The 26,539-nt window shown below is 40.4% G+C and overlaps 1 protein-coding gene and 1 long non-coding RNA gene across 11 annotated transcripts in view; both read left to right on the top strand.

The window, feature by feature from the left end:
* Positions 1 to 22,830, top strand: part of nup214 (nucleoporin 214) — a 39,210-nt gene extending 16,380 nt beyond the window's left edge. Inside the window, exons 26-38 of one of the 10 annotated variants that reach the window (XR_004615644.1) lie at positions 568 to 637; positions 811 to 895; positions 1,178 to 1,230; positions 1,325 to 2,860; positions 4,554 to 4,621; positions 4,709 to 4,892; positions 5,045 to 5,197; positions 7,660 to 7,831; positions 9,490 to 9,635; positions 10,433 to 10,487; positions 10,765 to 10,802; positions 14,301 to 14,304; positions 15,977 to 16,207. Coding sequence is in view for 5 of the 10 variants with exons in the window: in XM_034602539.1 (XP_034458430.1) it covers positions 568 to 637; positions 811 to 895; positions 1,178 to 1,230; positions 1,325 to 2,860; positions 4,554 to 4,621; positions 4,709 to 4,892; positions 5,045 to 5,197; positions 7,660 to 7,831; positions 9,490 to 9,635; positions 10,765 to 10,798; positions 22,607 to 22,673 (2,568 nt within the window). In the remaining 5 variants the exon portion in view is untranslated. Of the gene's footprint in view, positions 1 to 567; positions 638 to 810; positions 896 to 1,177; positions 1,231 to 1,324; positions 2,861 to 4,553; positions 4,622 to 4,708; positions 4,893 to 5,044; positions 5,198 to 7,659; positions 7,832 to 9,489; positions 9,636 to 10,432; positions 10,488 to 10,764; positions 10,803 to 13,020; positions 13,164 to 14,300; positions 14,305 to 15,974; positions 16,208 to 22,606 lie in introns of those variants that run through there. The other 9 variants (XR_004615647.1, XR_004615643.1, XR_004615646.1 and 6 more) reach the window with 9 other exon arrangements.
* Positions 22,831 to 23,084: 254 nt separating this feature from the next.
* On the top strand, positions 23,085 to 25,480 carry LOC117771783. Its single transcript, XR_004615648.1, has 3 exons — positions 23,085 to 23,210; positions 23,250 to 24,666; positions 24,866 to 25,480. It is a non-coding gene; the product is annotated as an uncharacterized LOC117771783 (long non-coding RNA).
* The last annotated feature ends 1,059 nt before the right edge of the window (positions 25,481 to 26,539 follow it).

Below are 26,539 nucleotides of genomic sequence, written 5' to 3'. Positions count from 1 at the left end.
ATTTTCTTAGAAACATATGATTTCATTCAAAGAAACATGCAAATACCAACTTTTTACTGTAGCATGGTGCATGCACAAAACATGTCTTCAGTGTATTTTTAAGTGCCATTATTTTTAAATAATCAAAATAAAGCAATTTTTGTGTTATTGTATTCCATCTCTACTTAACTTTCAACATGTGAAAATTCACAGATAGCCAACAGGTTTGCATGTGAAGACAGACCATAAACTGCATGGGTGTGAAATGCCCCTGTGGCATCCCATGTTGATGTTACAAATCACAGTTTGGTGACAGGGGAACTCCTCGCACAAATCTCTGGGTCAGTCCCATTGAACTGAACTTGGGCCCATACAAGATCAAGCACACTGATCTCCAGCTGCAGGAGTTTGTGTCATGAGTTTGTTTTCACTACTTCTGTCTAAAAAAACAAGTTAATTGAACCTATGGGAGAAAGTTGTTTAACAATTCTTTAAATTGTGTAATAGTCACAGACTTTGTTGTGAATTATGATGATTTTGCTAAATTGATGTACAATGGTCTGAGTGTATTTCAAACTGTTTCTGCAGAATCCTAACCAAGGCATCCAGACGATGTCCGCTGAAAGTACAACCACCCCACAGATAGGCTTTGTGTTCGGTAAGGACTGTTTTAAATATGTGTGCTGTATATTGTAAGATAAACTAAATTAAACTTCTCTGGTCTTCGGAACTGAGATTTAATTTTGCTTTGGGCTTTATGTAAAAACTAAGGTGATGCTGTAACTTCCATGACAGATTTGAATTGAATTCATTACCTTTGTGTCCCTTCAGGTCATCCAGCCAAACCTGATGTTTCCGCGGCTCCTGCAAGCTCAGCGGATCAAAACACCAGCAAAGGTCTCTCCTTTGCTTCAGGGTAAGTCAGATCAGGAAAATGTAAGAAGCATTATGAAATTGATGATTTTTTGACATATACAATAATATATTCTGTACATGTTTTCTAAATTCTAATATTTTTCTCATTTTTGAGGTACAAGCTTGAAACTATTTTAACTAGGCTATATTGTCCTTCAAATATGATTTAGTGCAACCAGCTAACCCCATTCCACGATATATAATGCACTTGATCAATCAGTTAATTGGTCATTGTAGCTACTGGAGCAATATTAATGTGTGATTTAAATTATTTCTTTTGCAGGTCCACAGGCTTCGGTTTTGCTTCAGCTACACAGGGAGCTGGAATATCACAAGGTAATAAACACGCTAATTGGTGTCATATAGTAGTGGGTGTAAAATGAATATGCACTTATCTTTTTCTGTTTTGTTATTCCTAATCTCTCTCCAGCAAAGGATGTGAGTAAATTTTCCTTTGGTGGAAATGGCAAAATGGGATTCGGCCAGGCTGGAGACGAGGGATTCTCCTTCATCCCAAAGTCCACCTCCCCTGCTCTACGCACGGCCTCCCCCACCCTGCCTCCGAACCCACCAGGAGAAGCAGCCAAACCCACCTCTACTGCAACAGCCCTCAAGGTAGAGCCACAGCCGCCTAAGACAGTTGGAGGTGAGACACTGGGCAGTTTCTCCGGACTTCGTGTGGGCCAAGGAGAAGAAGCCAAAGATGCCTCCGCCAAACCTTCTCCTGCCTCCGTTACCTTCGGGGACAGTGGACTTGGGATGGGCAAGGGAGCAGCACAGTTTAGCTTTGGCACAGGTGGGCAAAAGTCTGCAGAAGATTCCCCAGGATCAGACTTGGCGAAGGGAGCAGCGTCAGGCAGTTTGTTTAAGCCTCCTGAATCAACTAGTAAGCCAGCCTTCTCTGTTCCCCAGTCAGGCTCAGCTACCACAGGTTTACCTACGTCTTTCAGTAGTCTCCTTGCAGAATCTTCAGACTCCTCAGAGGAACCAAAAGCTCCCACACAACCTTCAGAAGCCACCCCACCCCCTGAAAAAGAAGCAGCTTCTGAACCCATTGTAGAGAGAGCCAGTGCCCCAGAAGTACCCGACTCTGCAGGGGAGGCTGCTACCATAGACACCACACCAGCACCTGCAGCACTAACACCCCCACCTCCTTTGGCCACAACTGCCCCGACCCCAGAACCTCCCCCCTCCATCGCTGCCCCAGCTGAAGCCGCCCCTCCACCACCATACAGTGCTGTTCACACAATCGAAGCACCCGCAGACACCACCACCACTGCTCCTGTGTCCACTTCACCAGCTGCCACCTTCTCTGTTGTGCCTGTCTCCCAGGTTGCACCAGCAGCATTTCAGGTTCCCTCTTCTGACAAGCCTGGCTCCATTTTTACTCAGCCTGCTCCTGTAACAACAGACAGCCACACCATTGGAATCACAACAGTAATCAACACAGTTGCCAATGCAGCCACCACTACCACCCATACAGTTGTGAGCACTGCAACAACTACTGCTGCCACTGTATTTGGGCAACCTGTTGCACCTCCAGTTTCCTCAGCCCCCTCGGCTCCAGCCATTACAGGATTTGGTTCATCTGGGTTTGGTGCATCACCTGGAGCTAATTTTGGCAACACTGTATTTGGCCAGGTGAGTGGCTTTGGCCAGCCTGCCAGTAACACTGGAACAGCTAGTGACTTTTCTTTTGGCCAGACAGTCTTTGGAGTAAGCTCTACCAGTGCAACCACTGGAGGAGGAGGAGGAGGAGGAGGAAGTCTTTTTGGTGCTTCTACTACAAGTACCTTCCCGTTTGGCCAAGGCAGTGCCAACACAGCCAGCAGCACCGGCTCTGGACCGTTTGGGCAGAGCACAGCCCCAGCATTTGGCCAGAGCTCGGGATTTGGGCAAGGGTCTGTGTTTGGTAGTAACACCACCACGTCATCGTCGACAGGATTCAGCTTTGGACAGCCCTCAGGTGAGTGCGAGTCTGGACTGATGCGTCATTGCTCAGTGGTAAAATAGAGAAACAGCTTGTGGCCAACTGCTTTATTTATTGCCACTGAGTAATAAAACCATTCTTTGGGACATATAGTATAGCTATAGAAGTGTTGAGTGGAATAATGTCACTTAAGTTGTGTAAATTACAACTGCTGGAATAATTACCTCAACCAAGGAGGTTATGTATGGGATGAATATCATGCCATATTCCAAAACTGAAAAAAACTTGGTATGTGAAAGCCTGATATAATTAAAAAAAAAAAATGTTTTGCATGACTGAAACAGTTTTGAAGCCTTGCATTATGTTTTGATAGGCTGAAAAAAATGTAGTCCCTGCAAACATTATTTTGTATTATAGGTTTCCTTTTTAAACTTTCCAACACATTTTCAGAGTATTGAATTTGTCACTCTTCTCCCAGTGCATTAATTTGTTTACTAGGTTTGAAACCTTGTAAGTAGTGGTCTAAAAACAGGCCCATGTATGTTGAAACGCTGAAACTTGAGTTTTGCAGACGTGCATCTGCGCTCCTATTGCCTCCCGAGATATATCTGAGATATGCCCACGTATTTACGAGCTTGTAAATCACATGATTTTTAGTAGTGTTGTTCTGCAGCTCTGATCTGAAACTCTGGAGGCAGGGGCATTTGCTCCTAACCTATTGTTTGCTCTTGCGTTTTCTGTAATTTTCTCTTTCTGTAGCCGTGCGAAATAGGGTGGTAGCCTTGTGGCAGGTATGGTGTCACTGAGCACCCTTCTAGTTGCCTCATTTATTTGTTCTTTGTAAATCTGGTAACATAAGAGTGTGGTTTATGATACATGCATTTTCCTTGTTTCTGACAATATAGATAACAGTTGAAAAGTTGTGGCAGAACTCTGTCTGGTTTTCACCTGCTTTTTGCTGTTAATCTGTTTATCAGTCCTGTTGATGTTTCTACCTTTCTCATCTTTTATTATGTGGCATATTTAAATCAACACAGCATCTTCAGTTTAAAATATTCAATCCTATGGCTGTTTTATGGCTATTACAATAATGGCGTAGACAGGATTTACAATTTCAAAACAGTAAGTCATTATAAAAATGTCAGCTGGAGACAAAGTGATGTCACACTCGCTCATCAGACTTGAACCTCTCAAAGTGGTTAAGTCGTATCTGACTGGTGACGCTAACAGCGTCTGACAACCACTGAAACTATTTTGTTATATCAGTAAGGGCAGTGGGAAGTGAGGTAGGCGGTGTAAGAGCATTTACACATTTGGCTGACTTTCACTTATTATTGTGATTAAATCCAAATGTGACAGTTGTGCTTGAACCGTACTACCAAGTCTGAGATGATCTCCGGGTTGTGAGATTTGAGAAGGTGGCACGACGGGAGTTGTCCCATTCCCCAAGATTCTCTAAATTCCCAGAGCAGAGTGGGAATGTGTTTCTCCATGAACAGCTGATGTCAGTGTATCAGCTCAACAGTTGCACACAGCTCCTGACTACACACTGTGGGGGGGGGGGGGGGGTCAAAGTTTCCATAATCGGCTCATTCTGTGGCACTGAGGGAGAAAAGGGGAGCAATATTGTCTAGTGGTGATTGGATATGTTGCTGGCATCACCAACTCCACAACATCTATTGCAATTGTGTAGATTTAACAGTGAATGTCTTTTCTATTTTTATTTCAGGTTTCGGTTGCTCCTCTGCCGCTCCCTCGTTTGGCCAGCCACCGAGCACTGGCAGTGTGTTTGGACAGGTACTATCCATTATTCCTGGTTGGTTTTGTCATGACATTTAAAGTATTGCCCATTCTGGACACATCATATGAATAATACTTCTCTCCCAGCAGCAGCAGCAATCATCTAGTGGGAGTGTGTTTGGTTCAGGTTCAGCCAACCCTGCAGGCTCATCAGCTGGTGGAGGATTCTTCAGTGGCCTGGGAGGCAAACCCACCGAGGAGGCTGCCAACAAGAACCCATTTGGCGCCCCTCCCGCCACCGGAGGATTTGGCCAGCCTGCTCAGACAGGTAAGCTAACACAATCAATAAAGTCGTTTTTTACTCTGTCATCAGTGTTACCACTTGCCTGTGCCATAGTGGAGACCAACTGGAAATCATAAAGCAAAAGCATTTTACTGTTCTTAAAAAATTTTGCATTTATCTTCCTGTTTCTCCTCTAGGTGCCAACACTCTGTTTGGGAGTAGTGGTGCCAAGACCTTTGGTTTTGGACAGACCTCCTTTGGTGAGCAGAAACCCAGTGGGACCTTCAGCACTGGAGGAGGGAGTGTCGCATCCCAGGGTTTTGGCTCCTTCGCTTCTCCGACAAAACCAGGTACAACCCGCCACCATATTGTTTTTATTACCCTCGCCATAGAGGTTATGTTTTCTCCACTGTCTGTTTGTCAGCAGCATTACACAAAAACTGTTCAACAGATTTCCACAAAACTTGGTGAAAAGATGAGACATGGGCGAAGAGAGAACCCAGTAAATCTTGCCGCAGATTTGATTTTCTTAACATTGTGAGATAGGAATGGACAGTATAGGAGGACAGGTATATTTAGAGGAGCGATATCTGAATGATACTAGTTAGAGATACATTAGAGACACTATAGTTTATGCTATATACAATCATGTTATTTTTTTTATTCAGCCAGATTTTGACATTGCTTTCTCCTTTATTATCTGAGCCACAGCAAATGTCCATATCTCCTCACCCCAGTGGAGCAGAAAGTCAGGTTGTCAGATGCTACATCATTACCTTCCAGAACAATGCTGATGCAACGTTCCCTCCCAGAACTGCTCAGTCAAAGGGCAATGAATCCAAGTTGTGTCGTATTTTTTAAGTATCAGATGGACATGTAATATACAAAAAGCCTTTAAATATCTAAGCTATTATTTAATTTAAGTGATCTCTATCTTGAATGTCAACATTCATCAGAGCTGCACTGTTTAGGGTGGAGGAAGTAGATAGAAGTACATGGCCTTTATTCACACTGACATAGTATGTGTAGTATACATGATATAAAAAACAGTCATGTCTTTACAGCAGATTATTTATTTGTCTACTTATGATAAAGATATGGTACAGATTTCTATGAATTGTAGTATGTAGAAAGGTGCACATGACTTCAGATGTATTTTGCACTATGCCTGTGAGGAATATTTACTTAAACCTGAGGTGTTTGTGAAAACGTGAGGTGTTCATGCAGTTTTTGTGGTTAGAAAAGGTATTGATTTACATTAATGAGTTTGTTTTGTAACAGTCAAGATCATACGAGGACAGCTGATGATGCATATAAGCAGACATTGTGCTTTGTCCTTGTTGATTCGTTACGTTTTGTTTTGTTAGAGACCCTGTTTATCAGATAAACAGCATCAACAAGTGTCGAATCATGTAGCGCATGTAGTAGTTTGTTTATGGTCTCGCTCACTGCACTGCTGTTTACTTGGAAGAGGATTAAACTCTTGTCTTGTCGTGCCATTCTTATTTGTTTTCAGTTTGTATTTGTCTAAGTTAAACTGTAACAAGCTCAGTCAGACCTGTTGGTTTTGTTCTTTGTTTGCAAACAGAGGGTGATAAATGCTTTCCCCCTCACTCGTATTAGAGTATGGGCAGATTCTTGGACGACATGACTGCTAAAAATAAAGCAAAAGAATCCCGATCGCCCCCTGGAAGCTGGCTGCTGTAAAGGTCATAAACCCCACCGCCTCCATGTTAGTGGATGGGGCATGGACCAAATCTGCATAGTCAAAGTAGATGTTCAATACATTTTTCTCCAAGACGATTTCTGTCATTTTAGGTATAGTTCTCATCACACTGATGTTTGTTCAAGTGTTTGCAGTAATTCTTCCAGCAAGTTTGGTTTTGATTAATTATTTGATTCTATAAGAACGGGATTAAACGTCATTATTGACAGCTGAGACTGACTCCCGATTGTGTATCGGCGGGACCTCAATATCACAGCTCCACCCCCTGATCGCTCCTGTGCAATCTCTGGCTCTAAATGACGTCATTGCTGCAAGATGGCAGTGTGCGTATTCTTTTTTTTAAGTGGGAGAAAGTGGAAATGCGTACATTCTATTGTGCTTAATAAAATTACAGTCAAACTGTTTAGATCTTCTTTATGGTCTAAACTGCTCATTATGCTCCCATATACCCAATCACCAAACAGGTTAACAATTTACACAGGATCAAGTTTAAGTATAAAGAATTAATGTAAACCCCAACCAAAAAGATTATTTGGTTTTCAAGGTGTAAAATGTTTTTTTTCCTGTCGTATTGTTTTTTTCTATTATTGAATGATAAATAGCAGCAGCCCTCCACGCTATCCCTCGGCTCCACTGGGTTATTGGTACCACTCAGCACACTAATGCCCCATCACTGGCCCACGTACAGGGAATGTAATCTTGTTACATTAGCTCAATCAATTATTTACTGGAGCATGCTGGTAGTCGGGCTGTAATTTCAGTCCGCCCTTTCTCCCTCTGCACTGCAACCTCTGAGGCTTTGAGTTGGCGTGAAGTGTTCATCCTGTTATTAAGCGGTCACAGTGTTCCAAAAATGTATGCAAGTCAGCCATGTTTCAGACCACATGTGGAATGTATATGTTGTAATATTTACACCGGGGTCTGAGCATATCTCCACACTGACATTTATGTAAATGAGCTAAAGCCATACAATGACATCGTGACGCAACCTTTTTTTTTTTTATCATTGTAGAAACAACGATGAGGACCACAATGCTCGACTGCTTTCTGGGTTTTTTTAAGAATTTATCGATTTCCCCTCTGCAGGTGGATTTGGCAGCGCTCCAGTGTTTGGGAGTTCTCCTTCCTTCGGTAGTTCTCCAGCATTTGGAGGTGCGGCGTCATTCGGCTCCAACCCTTCATTCAACAACAACATGGTTCCCTCCGCTGGTAAAGTGTTTGGAGAGGGAACTGCGGCCTCCAGCATGGGAGGATTTGGGTAAGAAAGTTGTTATATATGTTCTGTACACAGATATTTAAGTAGGACAATATTGGACATTGAGGAATTATGCTGATGTTTAGCAGCTCAGAGGTTTAGCTTCTTTCACTTGCTTGCTGATGAGATCCTTACTTTTTTTTTATTAAAATGGTTTAAATCGTTGCCTACAACAAAATTCAAGCCATAAAGCAATTAATATTTCATGTGCCACAACCTCTAAGTAACAAAGCAGTATAATACACAAGACTGTTTTTTTGGTTGTTACTTTGCTGCAATAAAAAAATATTTAACATTGTCAGTGTCCCCACTCGCTCACAAGGCTTTTTGCGCAGGGGGCTGTTGGGGCGGGGGGAATTTGCCTGTAGCGTGCAGCTGCTTTTTTGAAAATCTGAACATCTGTGTTCTCTCACTCACCATCTCACAAGCGGAACACACAAAGTAACCGAAGAGCAGCATTCACTGTGTTGTGAAACATGCGATTAACATAAACGTGATTTGTTGCTACGAGGTTTAGCAGCATCCCCCCCCAGTGAAGTGTAACCACACTTTTGAACATTAGTTGTGGATAGCTGTACGTGTGTGTTGCAGCAAGTCTGTGAGAGTTACCCCTCCCCTTGCACGACGGCTCCAAGAAAGATCTGAATTGAGAATAGTATAAATGTCTATCTAAATCAGAAATAGAGATGGTGACATAAAATGTGCTACATAATGTTCATGTAGAAATAATGAATAGGAATTTTATTGTCTTGGTTTCTCCCCCTTTGAGTGTGAAACCTGTAACATTGGAGCTTATCAATACTATGGTCTTTAATAATTTAGCACTGATGCCAGTTTAATAACAGATTTCATTAAACAGTAACTAAAGATAGTGATGTATGATTCTCTGGGACAGTGTTGCTCCTTAATCCTTTGTCTTGTGTGATGTAAATTAGATTTGTCTTGTTCTCTTCCCCTCCTGTCTCTGCAAAGTTGATTGCCGTTTGAGGAGAAATCAGGAAAGGGTTAATGTAACCAATCTCACTATTGGTGCAGATGCTGTACAGCCCTTTTTGGGAAATATAAATCAGACATTTTACAGTGAAATACAACAGACCACTGAATGAGAACATTTTATATTCAGCCTTACAACAAGTGAAATGTCTTACGAAAGTATTAATTACATTTTTTTTTTTTTACAGCTTTTCTTCTGTTTCCACTCAAATGATTTCTCCATCCTCCCCATTTTTTGCGTGTCCACCATGTGCACGTGTTTTGATTCCAGTGAGCCCTAAACTATGGAGCTCTCTGCAGGACTAGATTATTCCCCTCAGATAATCTCACTCTGGGGTCATGCCGCCTGCAGATTAAACAGGCCTGCTCCCTCCTGCTTTTCCTCTGTTTTGCTTATTCTCTCTTTTCAGTGTGGCATGGGTCCTGCAGAAGAGATTACTGCTTAAACCCCTGTCTCTTAATCCTCTCGTACCCCGACCCACACATACACACCATCTGACACCTCCTGCCCTGCTTGCATGTTTACTTGGATGGAGCTAAATAATAAATAGATCCCGCACATAGTCTCTTTCTCTTTGCTCAAAATAAATTGTTGATGTAGAATATGGCTGTTAAATGTTTCTTTTCTTTTACCATATCACATCCTCTGTGTATGCGTCTGTTTTCAGGTTTGCCTCACCTCCCCCCGCCCCGTCCTTTGGCGCTCTAGCTAATCAGAACCCTCCGTCATTCGGGAACTTGGCCCAGCAGGGCTCTGGGTTTGGAGCTCAGCCCAGCAGCTTCTCAGGGTTTGGACAGCAGCCACAGACAGGAGGTGAGACTACTATTTCAGTACACTTTTTTTTTTTTTTTTTTATGTGTCCATGCGGGCGACTGCCATGGCCAGAGGCCAGGTAGTCTGTCCGTCTGACTGTCGCTATCTCATGAACGTGATATCTCAGAAACACCTGGAGAGAATTTCATTACATCTGGCACAAGCGTTCACTTGGACTCAAGAATAAACTGATTCCATTGGTGATTGAAGGTCAAAGGTCACTGTGAGCTCACAGAACACATTGTTTGCCACAACTCAAAACTGAATACATTAATTGTGATGAAAAATACACTTGAATTTCTTTAACTTCTTCGCTACATATAAGTGTAAGCGGATGAACGTAAACTACAGTTTTACAGGTTGGCGGAGGGATGCAACTGCAAGTCATCTTCAGCTTCCCTCTTGTTTACAAGCTCAGTGGCTCAAGTGGAGACAGGAAACGGTTCTTCAGACATCCATACACTTTTCTTACACCCGCTATCTATTATTATTAGTATTATTAGTAGTACAATAATAGATAGTAGATATAATAAATATAATGATGATTATAAAGATAATACATTTTGCCAGCACTTTCAACAATGCTTGAAGACACGAGTTAAAAACAGAGAAAGCAAATAAAAGCAAATAACTACAAATATAAAATACACTTCATTAATCGCACATTACAGTTCTGGAGAGTTTATGCTTTGTGTACTTCATATTTTTGATTTAAAGTGTTCTTTAGACAGAAAGTACATTGTTTATGTATTGTGTTAAAATCCTAATAAAATTATGCAACATAATTTATTACACAGAACAAGAAATGATGTGAGAAATGTCAAACAACATAAAATAGTCAGACAAGCAATGGTAAGACATCCCTTTTGGCTATTTTTTTTTATATTTTATTGACTGATTTGTTATTAAAATATAATCAGCAGATTAATGAGTACTTGAAATCGTTTTAGGTGCCCTTTACTGTATTACTACTATCAATATTACATAGCACACAGATGTGTCAGAGATAACTTGTGCTGTCAAATGATAATATTATTACGATATTAGGTTTTTAATCTTTTGCCACACTGACACTTACAATGTTTTATTGCTACAATCACACAACTAATCACTTTTCTCCATCCTGTAGGATTCTCTGGAAACACCTTTGGCTCTTCAAACCAGTAAGTGTCATCTATACATTGAGTTTTAACTGTGTTCTCTGTGTGTGACGTGGTGAGTGGGCAGAGCCACATTTCACTGCCCCTCCCTGGCAGCAGCGTGTTGCGCCTGTGGTGCTTGAACTCTGCTGCAGCTCACGTCTTTTCTTCCACAACACTGCTCCTCCGAACCTTTCAGATTTAATACCACCTCATCTGCCCTCATTTATCTCCTCCTCTTCATCTTCTCTCTGCTCTGTATTCATTTAAAGTCTGATTCGGCTTTATTTCTGCTTTACTCTATTAAATAACAGATGAAATGGTCTCTCTTGCACTTTCGACCATGGATAAAAACACTAGAAGAAATAAATTACACATTAAATCATGTGTTTGCAGGTATGATTCATGGTCCTGACCCCTGTTGCAAGTCACCGTCCCTAAAATGGGCCGTGTTTTATTTAATGCTCATCACACTTTGTGCCTAATTGCACCCTTGTGATAGGTTTTTAATTCCCATCCCTCCATCTCTTCTTTCATCCCTCAATCCCATTTTCTACCTCTCCCTGTCTTCTGCTACTTCTTCCTCTGTTTGCTGCTGCGTGTCACATGGCAGCCTGTGTTCCTTAGGGTGTGTTCCAGTGGAATGCACAGTGAAGTGTGCAGGAGTGTGTGTGGAGATGAGGCTCAGCATATTAGACACATTCACATGCTGTTAATAATCCTTATATCAGCTCCTTTTTTGTTTTGTGTCTTCCTTTTCTTTGCTATTTAATCCTCGTGTTTTTCTCCCTGTACCAAACCGCCGAACCGGAGTACAAAAAACCTCTATTATTTCTATGAAGCAAAAGGAACAAAAACAGAATTAAATTTTATGCCACGATTTAAAAAAAAATAAAATATATATATATATATACACACACACATATATTTTGCAAATTACTACTCACTATTATTTTGAATAAATTGTGTTCACACCTTGGAGTCTTAACAAAAATATTGCAATTAAAAGAATTGTGCTAATTTCTTCTATTCCTACATAATTATACGTATCAAAAAGTTGTGCTGATAAACCATAACAGCCAATCTAACTGGGAAAAAAATATTTACAGGACAGTTTATGATACACATGCTTAATGTGTCATAATGATAAAACTGAATAGACTGAAATCAGAATCACGGAAGTCACTGTCAAGCATAACTGAAGTTCTCAGTCACTGTACAACAGTTTGCTGTCAGTTATTCCAGGGAGGTGATGTACAGGATCATTGTATATGAAAAAACAAACAAGGAGCCTGGCGTCTGTACTCGTAGAACATAGGCTATTTGAAATGTAAACAGACAGTTCATGGCTCAGAAGCAAATATTCACATAGGCTCTGGGCGTGTACACGGTCTGCGGTTTTTCTCAGCTGCCTCCACCTTTTTACAGGAAAGACAATGGGAAGTGATTTCCAAGTATAAGGCCTGTCTGCAGTCATCTACTCATTTAAATCCATCCAGCTACTGTAATTTTTGATTCTAGTAAAATAGTTTTGAATTAACAAGGTGCAATTATGTGCACATTTTCTGACCACAAGCCTGTTTCAAAATAATACGAACAAGATGATTGAGAAACATGCCTCATCTGTATTTATCAGTCCTTGCCCTACGTCCACTGTGTGTGTGTGTGTGTGTGTGTGTGTGTGTGTGTGTGTGTGTGTGTGTGTGTGTGTGTGTGTGTGTGTGTGTGTGTGTGTGTGTGTGTGTGTGTGTGTGTGTGTGTGTGTGTGTGTGTGTGTGTGTGTGTGTGTGTGCACTGAAAGGTTGTGACTTTCCAAGTAGAGAGTGAAGAGTTGTCTTCATTGTTTTACAAATATTTGCAAAAGAACTTGAGAGAACACAGGAAGGGTTGCATTGATTGCACAGACATGTGACATCATCATTAAACAAGAGGCCACATTCTCTTTTACAACAGTTCACTAGACACAGATATTGAGAGAAATATATTATATTTCATGAATGCACATTAATATAGTAGCATTACATGTAATGCATTTTAAACACATGTCCTTGTAATCCAGTATGGAATGTTTGATATCATGATCCTTAAACTTGATTTCAAAAAGAAGTTGTGTGTATTTGATTTACACATTAAAGCGGTATTTCCAATATTACTACTATCAGTACCTTTTAAACATTGAAACAGACATTAAGACTCTTTCAATAATCTCTCCCTCTCTCTGCTTTGTCTGTCATTTCTTCTTCCAGATCAAGCTCACAAACAGTTGCCAGTTGGAGAAGCTAGTTTTATTAAACCTCCATGAGCTACAGTACTTCCTGCAATCAAGTCCTTTGTGCCGCACAATGAGAGGAGGGACAGGGGAAGACTGTGGTGCATTTGGGTTCAAGGGGTAAATAAAGTAAATTAGAAAATAGTTTTACACATATTTTTTTTTTTTACAGAAACTTATGTATGTTTGGAAAAAAAGACGAGATTTCAACCAGCTTGCAGAGTGTGGCTGATTATGTGGTCTTTATATTTTATTGGGAATAAGAAAATTAAGTGTTGACAACATGACATCAATACAAACAAGACCGGTCAGCGTGAGGTACCTGGAAAAACAGATTGTCAGCAATGTCTTTGACAAATAGTGATTTTGCTTTGACCTGTTACAGAAAATGTAGTTACACACGTTGATGTAGTTCACTGATTTATGTATCATTGCATTCAACGTTCCATTCATACTCCTGAGTAATGTTGCCTTCTGTTCAGCGTTTTAAAATCATTGTCTTCACTTTGAAACATCACAATGTACAAAGAGAAATATTCAGAAGTAAAGCTCTAAGCTGTCTTTCATAGGATTATATAGAATGGTGTTCACAGCATCTAATGTTCCACACAGTGCTAAACAGAAGTTTGTCAAATGTACACCAGTGAAGAATATATCAAAATTGAAAATTTTGAACCTTGCTAAAAGGAATTGTGATTTAAAATCAAAAAACTAATATTTCTTTCTCAAATCATTTTTGTAGTAAATCCTCTTTATGTATATTTTTACACAAAATAACTAGAAATAAATCAAATGTCTCAAAATGTCTACTCTAAACTCTCTTAGTACCACAGCTTAATTGTGAATAGTCACGATAACGTCTCATCGATTATGTGTTGTCTTTCCAGTAAATATGTTGTGTTATGGTTTGATTTTCTTGCAGAAAATCGAGGACAAAAGTGAACATTGTCTGATCATGATGTGACTCATTCAGTCATGGGTGACTTCTTAATGGTCTGGGAATGAATTCAAGCAACAGCTGAACGTTTTAATCACAGTCGAAACCTTTTCCAACGTCTTCATCCTCATCCTTATATCCCTGAGAAATAATCTTGCAGAAGGGGAACATAATAATTGTATTGATTTTTATATGTAAAGCAAAGCATCTCGATATAGTTTGTATTCGTACTTCTCATGGTTAAAAACCCTACATGGTATTTGCTTGTTACAAAGGAAATAAAATCTGAGAATTTGCTGTATAAAGCTTTAATTTGAGAGTCCATGAATAGCATAGCAGTTAGCCCTGGGCTATGTTAAGATGGTTCACTAATTAATGCTAAATCCCTCCTGATATGCAGCTCATTCCTACATCTTCAGTCAGGGATTCACTGACTCACCAGCAGCTAAATTGGGTTGTCGGAGAAATGCTGATGGGGATCTATGGCTCGTATCAGAGCTTCGGCGTTGTGACGGCATGTGGCTGCTATCATCAGAATTTACATTTCCGGCTTATGGCTGTGGAGCTTGTCACTGTCACTCTGTCCAACCTTATCTTGCGTCCTTCTCTCTCGTGGAAGGGAAGGCAGAGGTCCTGGTGGCTCTGAAGCGGCAAGAGAATGTCGGGGTCATAACGTGACCCATCGTGGACACCTGCTGAAGTGGTCCCATCCACATTCCCCAACAGGCTTTTATAGATATGAGGAGTGGGCTGGAGCTCCTGGCTTTTCCTGGAAACATGTGAAAAAGACACAAATCGATCATAAGTTTTTTATCTTTGGCTGATGAAACAGAACAGCATTATACACTAGATCACAATAGGCCCTATAACATGGACACCAATATTCCCGATTTAAGACAACGGTCTGAAAGAGAAACTGCTATGCAAACAGCATTTACTGATAATCTTAACCCAAATAATGTCGTACTCGGACAAATCCCATCTATTTTTGGAATAGCAATTTTTTTTTTGATAATGAGCCATAATATTTTAACCATCCAAGGTAGACTTACCACAGGGTGCAAGATTGTGAAACAATACAAGTCTGTATGATATCAGCTGCGTTTTAAGAAAAACATGTTTTATTCGCGATGTCAAGGAAAACACAATATCCACAATCCTTCGGTGTAATAATGAAAGCTGTGATTGGTGGATTTACTTCTGTAACCAGAGCTTCTCTAATGTTGGGCAGTCACTGTGATGATCTATCATCAAATTAGGACTTGTGGAGTGTTTGAACTTAACTTGCATTACGTAGACACACGTAATGAAGTGAATATTCTATTAGTAACTCATGTAAACATCATAACTGAAATAATGTCTTATGTAGAATAGGGTTAATAATCTGAATATTGCTGTCCGTCCTAACCAGATGTATGTGATGGTAGGTGGAGGTTAGAGAAGCACACGGGCACTTAATGAGTCTAATGCTTTCAGTTAAAGAGGATGAGCTTATGAGATTTTCAGCACCCACTTTACAAATGGCCTCTATAAAAGCATTAACAGCCGACAAATATATATTTTATCTTTTGATAAACCTCAAACATAGACAGAAATATTTGATAGTGACAGTTGTTGTAACTCGTGTCACTGTTCCTGAGGATGGGAACTGCAGGAAAGGTCTCGCACTCTGGAGGATGGCAGCTGTCTACATGGAATCCAGATAAAAATAGCTTCGTCCAAACTCCCCCTCCCCCAACTCCCCCTTATTCTCTGCCCCCCCATGCACACAGTGACTGATGATAAGCACTACACATTGAGCACATTCTACTCTCCACACATTCATCTGTGCTACTGGACGTCCTAGAGTGCATCTTTTTTTGTTCTTAAGTAATTTCTATGAGCGCTGTGCTGCTCCTCTATTGTGTGAGGTCAGTGCGAGCGACTGTGGACACCAGCTCCTCCCAAAGAGCACACTAAAATTTTGACTAATGGTTAATTTTGTGTGCACACAGATAATCCAATAATCCACTAAACGGACGAGGGAGACCTAGCTCAACTGTTTCATCCCTCTCCCTGCACTGACTTGGTGGTGCACTGCGGATCCCCCTCTCCAAGGCCTCCCCCACCTATTTGGGCGCTGCATCCTGTGGACAGACCGATGCGACTTAAACTGATATCTCTTTTACACCACAATTAGAGGGTATATGCCCATATGTGTAAACCAGTAAAGGTGATTGACTCCTTTTCCATTTGCCCGTCTTTTTTTTTCACCCGGTGCGTCATGTGCAACGTCACAAACGTGCCCAACATCTTGCCAAATCAGCGCTTTCACCAAGGTGTCACAACTCCATCACTGCCGATCGGAGCCGATTAACAACATCTCTACCGTTGAGTCATTTGACCCGGGAGTTAATGCAGATTGTAGAAAAAAGCCAGATGTCAGTGGGTGTTGGTCGTTTTTTTGACCAGTGGAAAGGTGGCTTTACGTATTCGTTACTGAACATTGAAGGAAATCTATCTGAATCATCATTTGTTCCAGACTGAAATATCACAAATACTCGAAGGATCGCCATGAAATATATTTGCCCTGACACATTTTCTGCTCTAGCTGTGGGATTTAATTTAACACGGTGCTCTGGTTACTGCAACCATCAGGCTGCAGGATGTAAGGACACAATACAGCCTGTTAGCATGGTAGTGTTCATGCTTAAATGCTAAGCCTGGCTCTGAGCATTGTTGCGCCGCTGACATGAACATAATGCATGATAAATAACATCCGAGCCAGTGCTAAGTCCATCCCAACCTTTAATTACCTGCCGACTCCTCTTTCACAATTTCTTTTGTCTTTAAGTCCCTCACAGGGATTATGCAGTTCACTGTCATTACTTATTCTGATACTTCAAAGGAGCTTCACACTGAGGTTTTTCATTTCCATAAAACTCTCATTCGGTCTTTCACGTAATGCACAAAGTGCCCCTGACCGACGGGGCTGGTTATTCCCCCTTTTCTGTTCACATGTGACACAACACAAAAAGGCGCATGCGAAGGCAATTTCAACACTTACTTTGCATGTGAATGGATTACTGACGATGGGTTTACTGTCTTCTCTAATAAACTTGATCATGGATGTCAGGAATTATCGCAGATGCCAAGGGAGGGAATGCTTTGAGCATCACTGCAGTCGTTCACTGTTGCTGAGATGTTTTGAAGCAAGCAGATGTAAAAGGTCTCTAATGAGAGCTTAAACACTCAACTACACTCTCGTTTCCTCCTATGAAAGATATTTAATAATGAGACAGCAGCATCAGGAATGAAGGAAAACAGTTGCCATGTGGAGGGAGATCAAATATATCCCAATATTGCCTCTAATCCATAATAAGTGAGAATTTGTGACACCCGATACACACAGGATATGTTGCACTGATATAAAAATGCTTTTATCAACCCGACCACACAACACTAATGTTTTCTTTAATCAAGTTGTCCTAATGAGAGTCCTCTACTGCGGACAGTGATGTTTCTTTTTCCAAGCCCTCACTCGTTTTCACTAAAGTGCACTTGAGGTTAGACCCCTGCCTCGGCCACAAAAGCTGCTTTTCTTTTTTAAGTGTAAGAGCCGAGCCGCAGCTGGCTTCTCAGCGTCAGCTCTGAATTTCCCACTCAGGTGAGCATTCTCTGCTTCCAGTTTGAGGTTAACACTTTAAAGTCCTGCATCACCCAGGTTTACTGGGCTCTTCATGTAATTTACCGCTGTTTTGCAGCAAAAGACATGGTTATCTCAGCAACATCTAGTATTCAAGTATTTCACATTGAATCTAGTTAATGCTTACTGTGGTTAATGCTATTATTTGCTGAATCCTGGACTTTCCCCATTTCACAAAACAAGCATCTAGAATTTGAATGCATGCTGTTGTCAGCAGATGTGTTTTACTGGCTGGATACAGTAGGAATCATTGTCATGTGCACTCTGAGCTTTTACATCGGTAATATCCAAACATGATTGATTGCTGATACTTTCAGGCCAGCAGCCTTGTGTATTGACCCAATATATTGTTTTCAAAGGAGACATTATGCTCGCATTCAGGTTCATAATTTAGATTTCTGTTATTGCTTGAAACGGTTTATATGCTCTAATGTTCAGAAAATGCATCACTTTCCTCATTCTGTCCATTGCTGCAGCTCTGGCAGTGTAGGAAAAGTCGGCCTCCGCTCTTGCTTTACCTGGATTTTACCAGACTAGCCGCTAGATGTGTATATGTATTATTTATTATATTGTATGTGGGGTATTTTGATGTCACATCATGATGATGCTGAAGTTTTGGCCGGTCTACTAACGAGCCGATTCAGGAGCAGTGTTTTCTTTGGAGGAGAGGAGCTCGGTTTAATGCGTTGAACTTTGCAGATCTTTTAGGTACACAAAAAAACCTTATGTAACACACTAGAGAAAATAATGACTGAAGAGCATTATATGTAACCTTTAGTTGAAGTTGATAGTAACAATAATATTTGGGCCAGAGAGCAAATTATGACTCCCAATTTACTCATATGTTGCTGTGCCTTGTTTCAGACTTGTTCCACAGACTATTTAAAGCTTTCTATAAACTCCTTGAAGTTGTACAAGTGACCAGAGAGGAATTCATTATGACACAAAAGGGGGATTAAGTTTTGTTATTGTGAGCGAAGGCATCCATATTGACGGAAATTAATTATGGACCGGACAAGCACAGGTCTGGTGAGGTGTTCATTTTGAAACTTCTCATCAACTTATAATTGTGTAAAGGCTCTGGATGCTGTCCCTCAGCAGCAGCTTGTGATGTCGGGCTTTTATTACAAAAGCTGTATGTGGGAGACGTGGGATCCAACGACATCACATGCTGTAATTACACTGACGGCAATTAAAGGTTGCCTATAAGTACCCCTGTCCCCACTTGTGGAATGCTCCATGTTTAATGGCCGTCATTCATTTAAATGGGAAATTGCACGGTTCTCTGTAGTGAGCAGTTATTGTCCTTAGACGAGACTTGGTGTGACGATCCAGACGGAGCACTGATGTACATTTTTGTTTATCAATCTCTTATATAAGTAAGGGTTACATAGTGAGTGCTTAGCTTTATTGTCCCATCGATTATCTTGCCTGCAATAATACATTTTAATGACTTGCATAACACCGTCTTAAAAAGCTTTGTATTCCATTACTTCAAAAGGGCCCTGGAAGGTAATGCAAAGTAGAGCTCGGCAGATATGGAGTTTTGGGGGCAGATGCAGATATTGGGGAGTTTTAAAAATTATGATTCCTAAACACTAATGACAAAGAAATGTGATTGAGGCTTGATAGTTTACAGATTAACCATAAACTTTACAATAAATAACTATATACATAAAAACGAAATACATATTCAGCTACATAAATGGAACATAGAAATAGAAAATAAAAATGTTTTTTCCCCCATAAAAATATAAATGCACTGTTTATTGTGTAAAATACAAAAATATTGTCTTTAATAAAAAGTGCAGTTGATAAGTTTTAAATATTTTCTCAAACATGCTGTAATGAAAAATAGTTTAGTTTTTTAACTTGTCCATGATAGTAAACTCATCGCCTCTTAATGCCAAAGTGTCCAAAACTTAATTGATGCACCCATTTCTGCCACTTATCCAAGTCTATTAATGTAATTATATAACAACTTGGTGAACTGTGCAGGAACCCTGAGCCTGATCCTGCCGATGGAAACATTGTGTAATAGAAGCTTTTTTGTTGGTCCTTCCTCCATTAGTTTGTCCTGTTGGTGTTGATGGAGGATCCAACAGGTCAAACAGGATATTACATCCTCGAAAAGCAAACATGCTTTCAAACAAGGTGGTGGCCTCATCATACTCTAATCACACTCAGACATACAGACAACACAGTGTCTTCACAAAGTATTCATTCCTTGACTTGATCCTCATTTTCAGAAAATGTTTAGTTTCTATCAGGTTTGTTTTCCACTTTACTCATTTAATAATATTCCAATATTAATTTATCGTCACAACAGTGTCTGTATTCTATATAGACCTGAGGTTTCTTAAGACCCCTGCGTGAAACGGCGTCATTGTGGTTTCACTTCCAACTTTAAATACACAATCCATCTTCTATCTTAGGACAGGGCGTACTAACTTTAACTGACTTTTACTAAATGTCTGGAAAACATAGACTGTCTAATAATACTGGTATCATTCTAAACAATAACGACCATGTGTACTTTTTTAAACTTACACCTCGCAGGTTCATAAACCCCCCCATGAAGGCTCCTGAAATACATGCAGGCCTGACTATACGCCCCACCCTCAAGAACAGAGATACCCTTGAATAACTACTCCGACTCTCTGTTCTAGTAATCTACGCTAAATGTGGAAAATACAAAGGTGAAATTGTACTTCCATGCATGTATATCTATAACTTTGAAAATCGAGTGGGTGAGATTAGTTTGCATAGTCACTCGGAGGTCCATCCTGATAAAGATGAAAGCCAGTAGTTTTTTTGTGGATCAGTGGCTGATAAGCCCCAGTATTGACTGGTATGTCTGCCCTCCTAAGGGTCAAGGGTACGGGGGACAAGCGATCTATATGGTTGTTCAGTTCAGAGGACTTGTTGCGATGAATGATGGACAGCTATTGCAACTCTTAACAGTGGCACCATTTGAATTTTAATAGGAGCCCATGCAGTCGTGAAGTGATTATTTGGAATTACAAATAGGGACAGGTGGACGTCTGCAGCCAGCGAGACACTGCAACATACTCTGAGCCATATAAATATAGCTGTGAATTTGCAGCTCAGGAATGTGACCAGGATAGAATAGACGGTCGAGGCTGTAGGGTCCTGAACCGAATCCGGCGAGTAGACTAACTGTATATGAGCTGCTGGACTCAGCCATTAACACAGAGAATAATATCAGCCTCCCTTTCCCCCACAGATTCACTGTGAAAGGACTTTTCCCAGTTCTCATTTAGTGGTTAATCCCAAGCTTGTCTTAAAAATGTGTGAGTCAATGTCCACCATCATATATATGTATATGCAGTGATTCTCTGAGCTAGTGCTAAGGGAGGAAATATCTGCCTGCTGCTCATGCTGTAGTCTAGAGATTAATTTCAAGCCCTTATTTACATGCCTAATGTGGCGATGAGGAGAAAATACAAAAACCCAGAAGAGCACTTTGTAATCCTTTTGAGAACTCCTCTGGGAGTTATAACGGAGGTGCAGTGCAGAGGAGTTGAAAGGAGACTCCTCCTCCTGCTATCATAGCCGTTCAGCATTACCTGTGCACCCTTCTTGCATTTCAATCACCTGATTCAGATGCACACATTTTGATTTATTTGACCCAGTGGTTGTGTGCCGCTACAAAGAGGCTCCTTAGCCACTGAGAGGTAGTCATTGCTCCATTGTACATCTCTAATCTTGTGTGATGCAGCTCCGATGCTGTGAGTTTAAGCCATTTAATCTTTGTGATAACTCCTTTATCCCTTTTGATGAGATTACGCATATAAATTTGACGAATCAGGGTCATACACAGAAACCGTCAATTTCAACCATAGAACATATGAAGGAAAAAAAGAGGAAAATATAAGACTGGGGATATATTTTCTTTTCATGGGATGAAAAGACGCAAAACGATAAAATAATTTATTCTACTACTGTGTATTTAGCTTGATAAAGTATATCATTGTATAGTATATATAGAAATATATAATTGTTCATTCTGACAACCATGCAAATAACTCTCCCATGCTGTCATTCCTCACTAGCATAAATGTCTATTATTCCGCATCAGACAATAGTTCCCAACAAATGCAATATTCCTGCTTGAGTAACATTTGCTAAAAATTATAGTTAACAGCTAAATCTTTAAGCACTTTTATGAATGAAACTGTTTGTTAGTGTCACCTTTTTAAAGATTAATGTAGATTTGGTTCTTTTCATGGTATAACCAGTTGACCAAAAAAAAAAGGATATTCCCAGTTAAACACTGAATTTGAAATGTGTTTGAAAACCATGTATAAATGGAAATTCAGTAAACAAATTATATGAGTTTCAAGTATTTAATTCCTGACTGGTAGGGGAGTTCAGCTACAAGAGATTTATTTATTTAAAATGTAGTAAAAAGTAGTAGTAACAAGTAAAATGCAACATTTATAAGATTTACATGCAGAATAATAATATTTTGCAATATAGATGGTTGAAAATTAAAGGGAAAAGAAAAAAGTGTGTGAGTGACATGTCGGGCCACCACATGCACCCAGAACCATCACTTGTTTATTAAAGTTTTCCCATGAATTTATTCATAACCTGACTTTCTGAAGAATCTTTATTGTATTCTCTTTGCGTGGTTCTTTTTATGTCCCCTCCCTTGATTTTATCCAATGGCTTCACTCCACCACTATGCTCTATCTTCTTTTATGTGCTTTCAATCGCTGCCATTAACAAAAAGAGGCACATACAGAGCAGTAACATCCCCTCTGATGCCATAGAAATCTCTTGACTGACTGTGCTCAGCAGCGTGTGGGTCGCCTCTGGCCTCTTTGTAAACGTGCAGGCTTTCAAGAATTCAGCACTTTAGACAGCGTTTCTTTATTCTGGCTCATCTGGTATCTGGTCTTTTGATTTGTGCAGGTCGAACGAACCCAACATGCCTGGTGAGGAAATCTCCCGAAGTGACACATATAGAGATGAAAAGTAGAAGATGTGCTAAAAAAAGGAAATGTGACTTGTGTCTACCAGGCAGCAACGGAAATCTTTGTTGGATTCAGTTTGGATAAACAACTCAGACCCGTAAAGTGGGCTGCCAATAAAAAGCAGTCCAATGTGGATGTTTAGGGGCTGATACCGATATTGGGGAGTAAAACATGTTCTATACCAATGTATTAGCCGACATTTAGGTAAAAAAGTAATTGTAATGATTCCTAAGATGTCGTTTTTAAACCCTTATGACAAATGTATGAAGTTTTACAGTTTAACCATAAACTATATCATTAACAACTGTAAATAAAAATAGAACTTGAATTAATGAGTAATTCTTAAACTAATAAATGCGCATCTTTTCTGCATTGTTTATAATTGAAATCAACAGTTTACATATCAGCAAACATAAAAGCCAGTATTGATATGTCTGTGAAAAGCTCATATCGAGTGATATTTATAGCCGACTAATAAATCTGTCTGGAGCTAATGGAAATATTGCATTTATAAATTGGAAAACAGTATATTGTCAATAATAGTTTTCCTAATGGGAAACAAGACCTTAATCTGGTAATAGTGTGACAAATAACTGTACCTCATTAAGGTGAATCTGCAAATTTAGCTAAAAAGAAAAGGAGAGACGACAGGTGACATTTGTACATTTTATTCATTCTTGAAAAAAGACTTTTTAATATATTTTTTCAGGGGTTGTTCACCCCAATGTTGTGCATTTTCACAGTTTTTAAATATTTGCCAGAACTGACCCATTTTCAAGTATTGGTGTAAAAAGTCAAAGCTGAACAAACAAACACACACTGCTTGAACTATTTCAGTGCTGTTACTTCCAGAAAGCAAACCAAACTAAATGAAAAAACAAACATATTTGCTCGTAGTATCCTATGTACCATGTGTCAGGTTGTATTTCAAACACAGAATTATGTTGTTTATTTTCCTAAATAAGGAGAATAGTGAGATGAACTGACCTGTGGAACATCCATTTTTTTCCTTAATGGGATTGAACCAATAATAAAAACCAGGAAATGAAGGCAGGTGGTCCTGAGTGTGAACTAGGGATTATTTATTGGTTTAAATAAAGGTTACTGTCTCACGAGGGTTCAACCAATAAATAAAGAGCTGGAGCAAAAGTAGCAGCCCTCAGAAGAACTGTAATGTTGTGGGTTTAGGAGAGGAGGCGTCTGATCGCTTGGCACGGCCGTACAAGCAGAAAACGCTACGACGAATAACATCCCTAATGGCTACATTTTGCATTTGTGATATTTCTCAGGAAATACCAATATACTATAAGCATTTAATGATGAAATTAGGCCCATCATGAAGTGCCAAGAGGTTTTTTTTGAATTCACAACTTCAAATAATACAATATTACACTGCATAGTTTTGGCGCTGTCCAATTTTGGCACTTTTTGTGCTCCATACAGGGAAAAACCAATAATGTGCAGTATTGTTTTTCTGTGGCTGATTTCAGGAAGCATATTGCATTTGTGACATCTCGCCGAATGTAAAATCATTAATGCAAAGTTAACAGACGCACACAGAAGACGATTAGTGCCTTTTTCCATCAACATCAGACATCAGACATCTGCTGATGTTGACAGGCACCCGCACTCTGTGACCTCAGTTCCTCCATTTCTTCTTTATATAAAAATGTCCTCGCTGTAGTTAATCCTTGGGGAGAATCACATACATCACTCCCTGTTTGTTAGCAGACAGGTGTGTTTGTGCATATGGCTTTGTAGCATGTGCATGTGCTTCGACCGTCCACGTGCAGGGCTGATAAATGAGTACACTCTGCCAATGTGACACTGCTGTGACAATCAGATACCGCACCAGGCCTGCTCCTTTCCCCTCGGGGTGTTTCTGTGTGTGTGTTTGCGTCCGAGCTCTCTATCCCTGTTTTATGACAAGGACGTACCCTGTCCTGCCCCGTGTGTGTGTGTGTGTGTGTGTGTGTGTGTGTGTGTGTGTGTGTGTGTGTGTGTGTGTGTGTGTGTGTGTGTGTGTGTGTGTGTGTGTGTGTGTGTGTGTGTGTGTGTGTGTGTGTGTGTGTGTGTGTGTGTGTGTGTGTGTGAGAGAGTGTGTGAGAGAGAGAGAGAGAGAGAGAGAGAGAGAGAGAGAGAGAGAGAGAGAGAGAGAGAGAGAGAGAGAGAGAGAGAGAGAGAGAGAGTGTGAGAGAGAGAGTGTGTGAGAGAGAGAGAATCATGACCCAACAACAGCAGAAGTACATAAGTGAAACTCATCCCTTCTAAATCCCTCCAATGGGATTTAACACACAACTCGCATGAAAACACACACACACGTTGGGAACGCGGGGCCATGCGTGTGAAAGGTTTAATTATATTACACTTAGTCCAGCTTGGATACCATCCGTGGTGTCCGTAGGTCGGATGAAGACATTACGAGGCAGTTCAGGATACAATAGTTGTTTTCTAAGCGAACACAATGTGTTGTCACATACATAATCACTCCACCACAACCTCTCGACTGTCTGCGGCCCAGTTTAGGACAGTGGCAGCTTCAGATGCGTTGACCCCTGACCTCTGCTCTTTGACCTCGCTTACATCTCACTCATGACTCCAGCTAGCCTTTGCCTTTCCCAGCACGACTCGGCACGGTTCAGTCCATGTAGGGCGTGTAAGTGTGTCACTGCAGATCTAATTATGACAGTAGTCCCTCACTAGCCTCTTACTTCTTCTCTCCGTCTCCCTTCACCACTGTTGTTCCCCCGTGACTCTGCCCGGAGCACAGGGCATCACGGTAACACATGGGCCAGGCTGCAGGAGCAGTGCCTGATGAAGCCATGTGTGGGCTTAAAATGTAATTATAATATCCTCAGAGAGAGCGAGTGCATCGATGGATTTGATCTTTGAGCTCTGGTTCAGCTGGATGTTATTTGACTTATATACGACATTAGTCTGAATGGAAGTCTGTGGAGCCTTTAGCCAGGGTTAGGGTTAGAGTTTGTCATTCTACTGAGCTACCATTAGATTTATACTGGAAGTCACACACGTTCCAATGGTTGTTACAATTTTTGTTGTCTTTGCACAAATGTTTGAATGGTCTCAAAAACGTTTCGTCAAAATAGGCAACAAATGTAGTATTACTTAAAGTAGTATTACTCTATGTATGATTTTAAAGTCCAGGTGGAAATATAAGCAAAATCAAGGTACTACACAGTGAAGTTACACAATAATCCTGTATTGTTATGTTGCAGTGGATAGAATGTCCTAAAAAACACTCAAAGAAATGTTTTCTGAACCGAGTTTGAAGGCTTTGTTCACTCCATAGAAAGGAGATGCTAATACAGTGAAGCAGCAGCTTACAAATCTTTGTGAAACACACAACCAGATAGGACTTTGATGCTTTTTTTTTTATATTGGAGCCAAAACACAGGAAACTTTGCATAAATGTTCATAGTATCTTTAAGCCTTTAAAACTGGCTTTTAACCTGAAAAACTCTAACAAAGGTTTTCATTAATAGATTAAAAAAAATATATGTTTTGTATCTGAAGCCATGCCCAAAGATGAACATTTAAATGGGCATTGTTTCGTTAAATGTTGGTATTTAGCAGACCAGAGCTGTTTGTTTAGTGTGTGTGTGTGTGTGTGTGTGTGTGTGTGTGTGTGCGTGTGCGTGTGTGCGTGTTTGCACTGGCGGTAAAATAAAGGGAGACAGGCCCCACGTTTCCGCAGCGAGAACTACAACTGGCAGAGCAGAGAAGTGGGTCATCTATATGCCGACCGAGCAGCCGGGATCAAACTCAAACGGCTCCTGTTCTGCTTTTCAGCCTCCACAACAGATAAAAAGTGAGAGAAGGGAAGAGGGGAAGAAGAGACTAGGGAGAGGAG

The sequence above is a fragment of the Hippoglossus hippoglossus genome, chromosome 12, assembly GCF_009819705.1.
Source record: "Hippoglossus hippoglossus isolate fHipHip1 chromosome 12, fHipHip1.pri, whole genome shotgun sequence".
In the NCBI taxonomy this organism is placed as follows: Eukaryota; Metazoa; Chordata; class Actinopteri; order Pleuronectiformes; family Pleuronectidae; genus Hippoglossus; species Hippoglossus hippoglossus.
The sequence above is the reverse complement of the archived record's forward strand: the minus strand, read 5'-3'. Positions and strand labels throughout refer to the sequence as shown.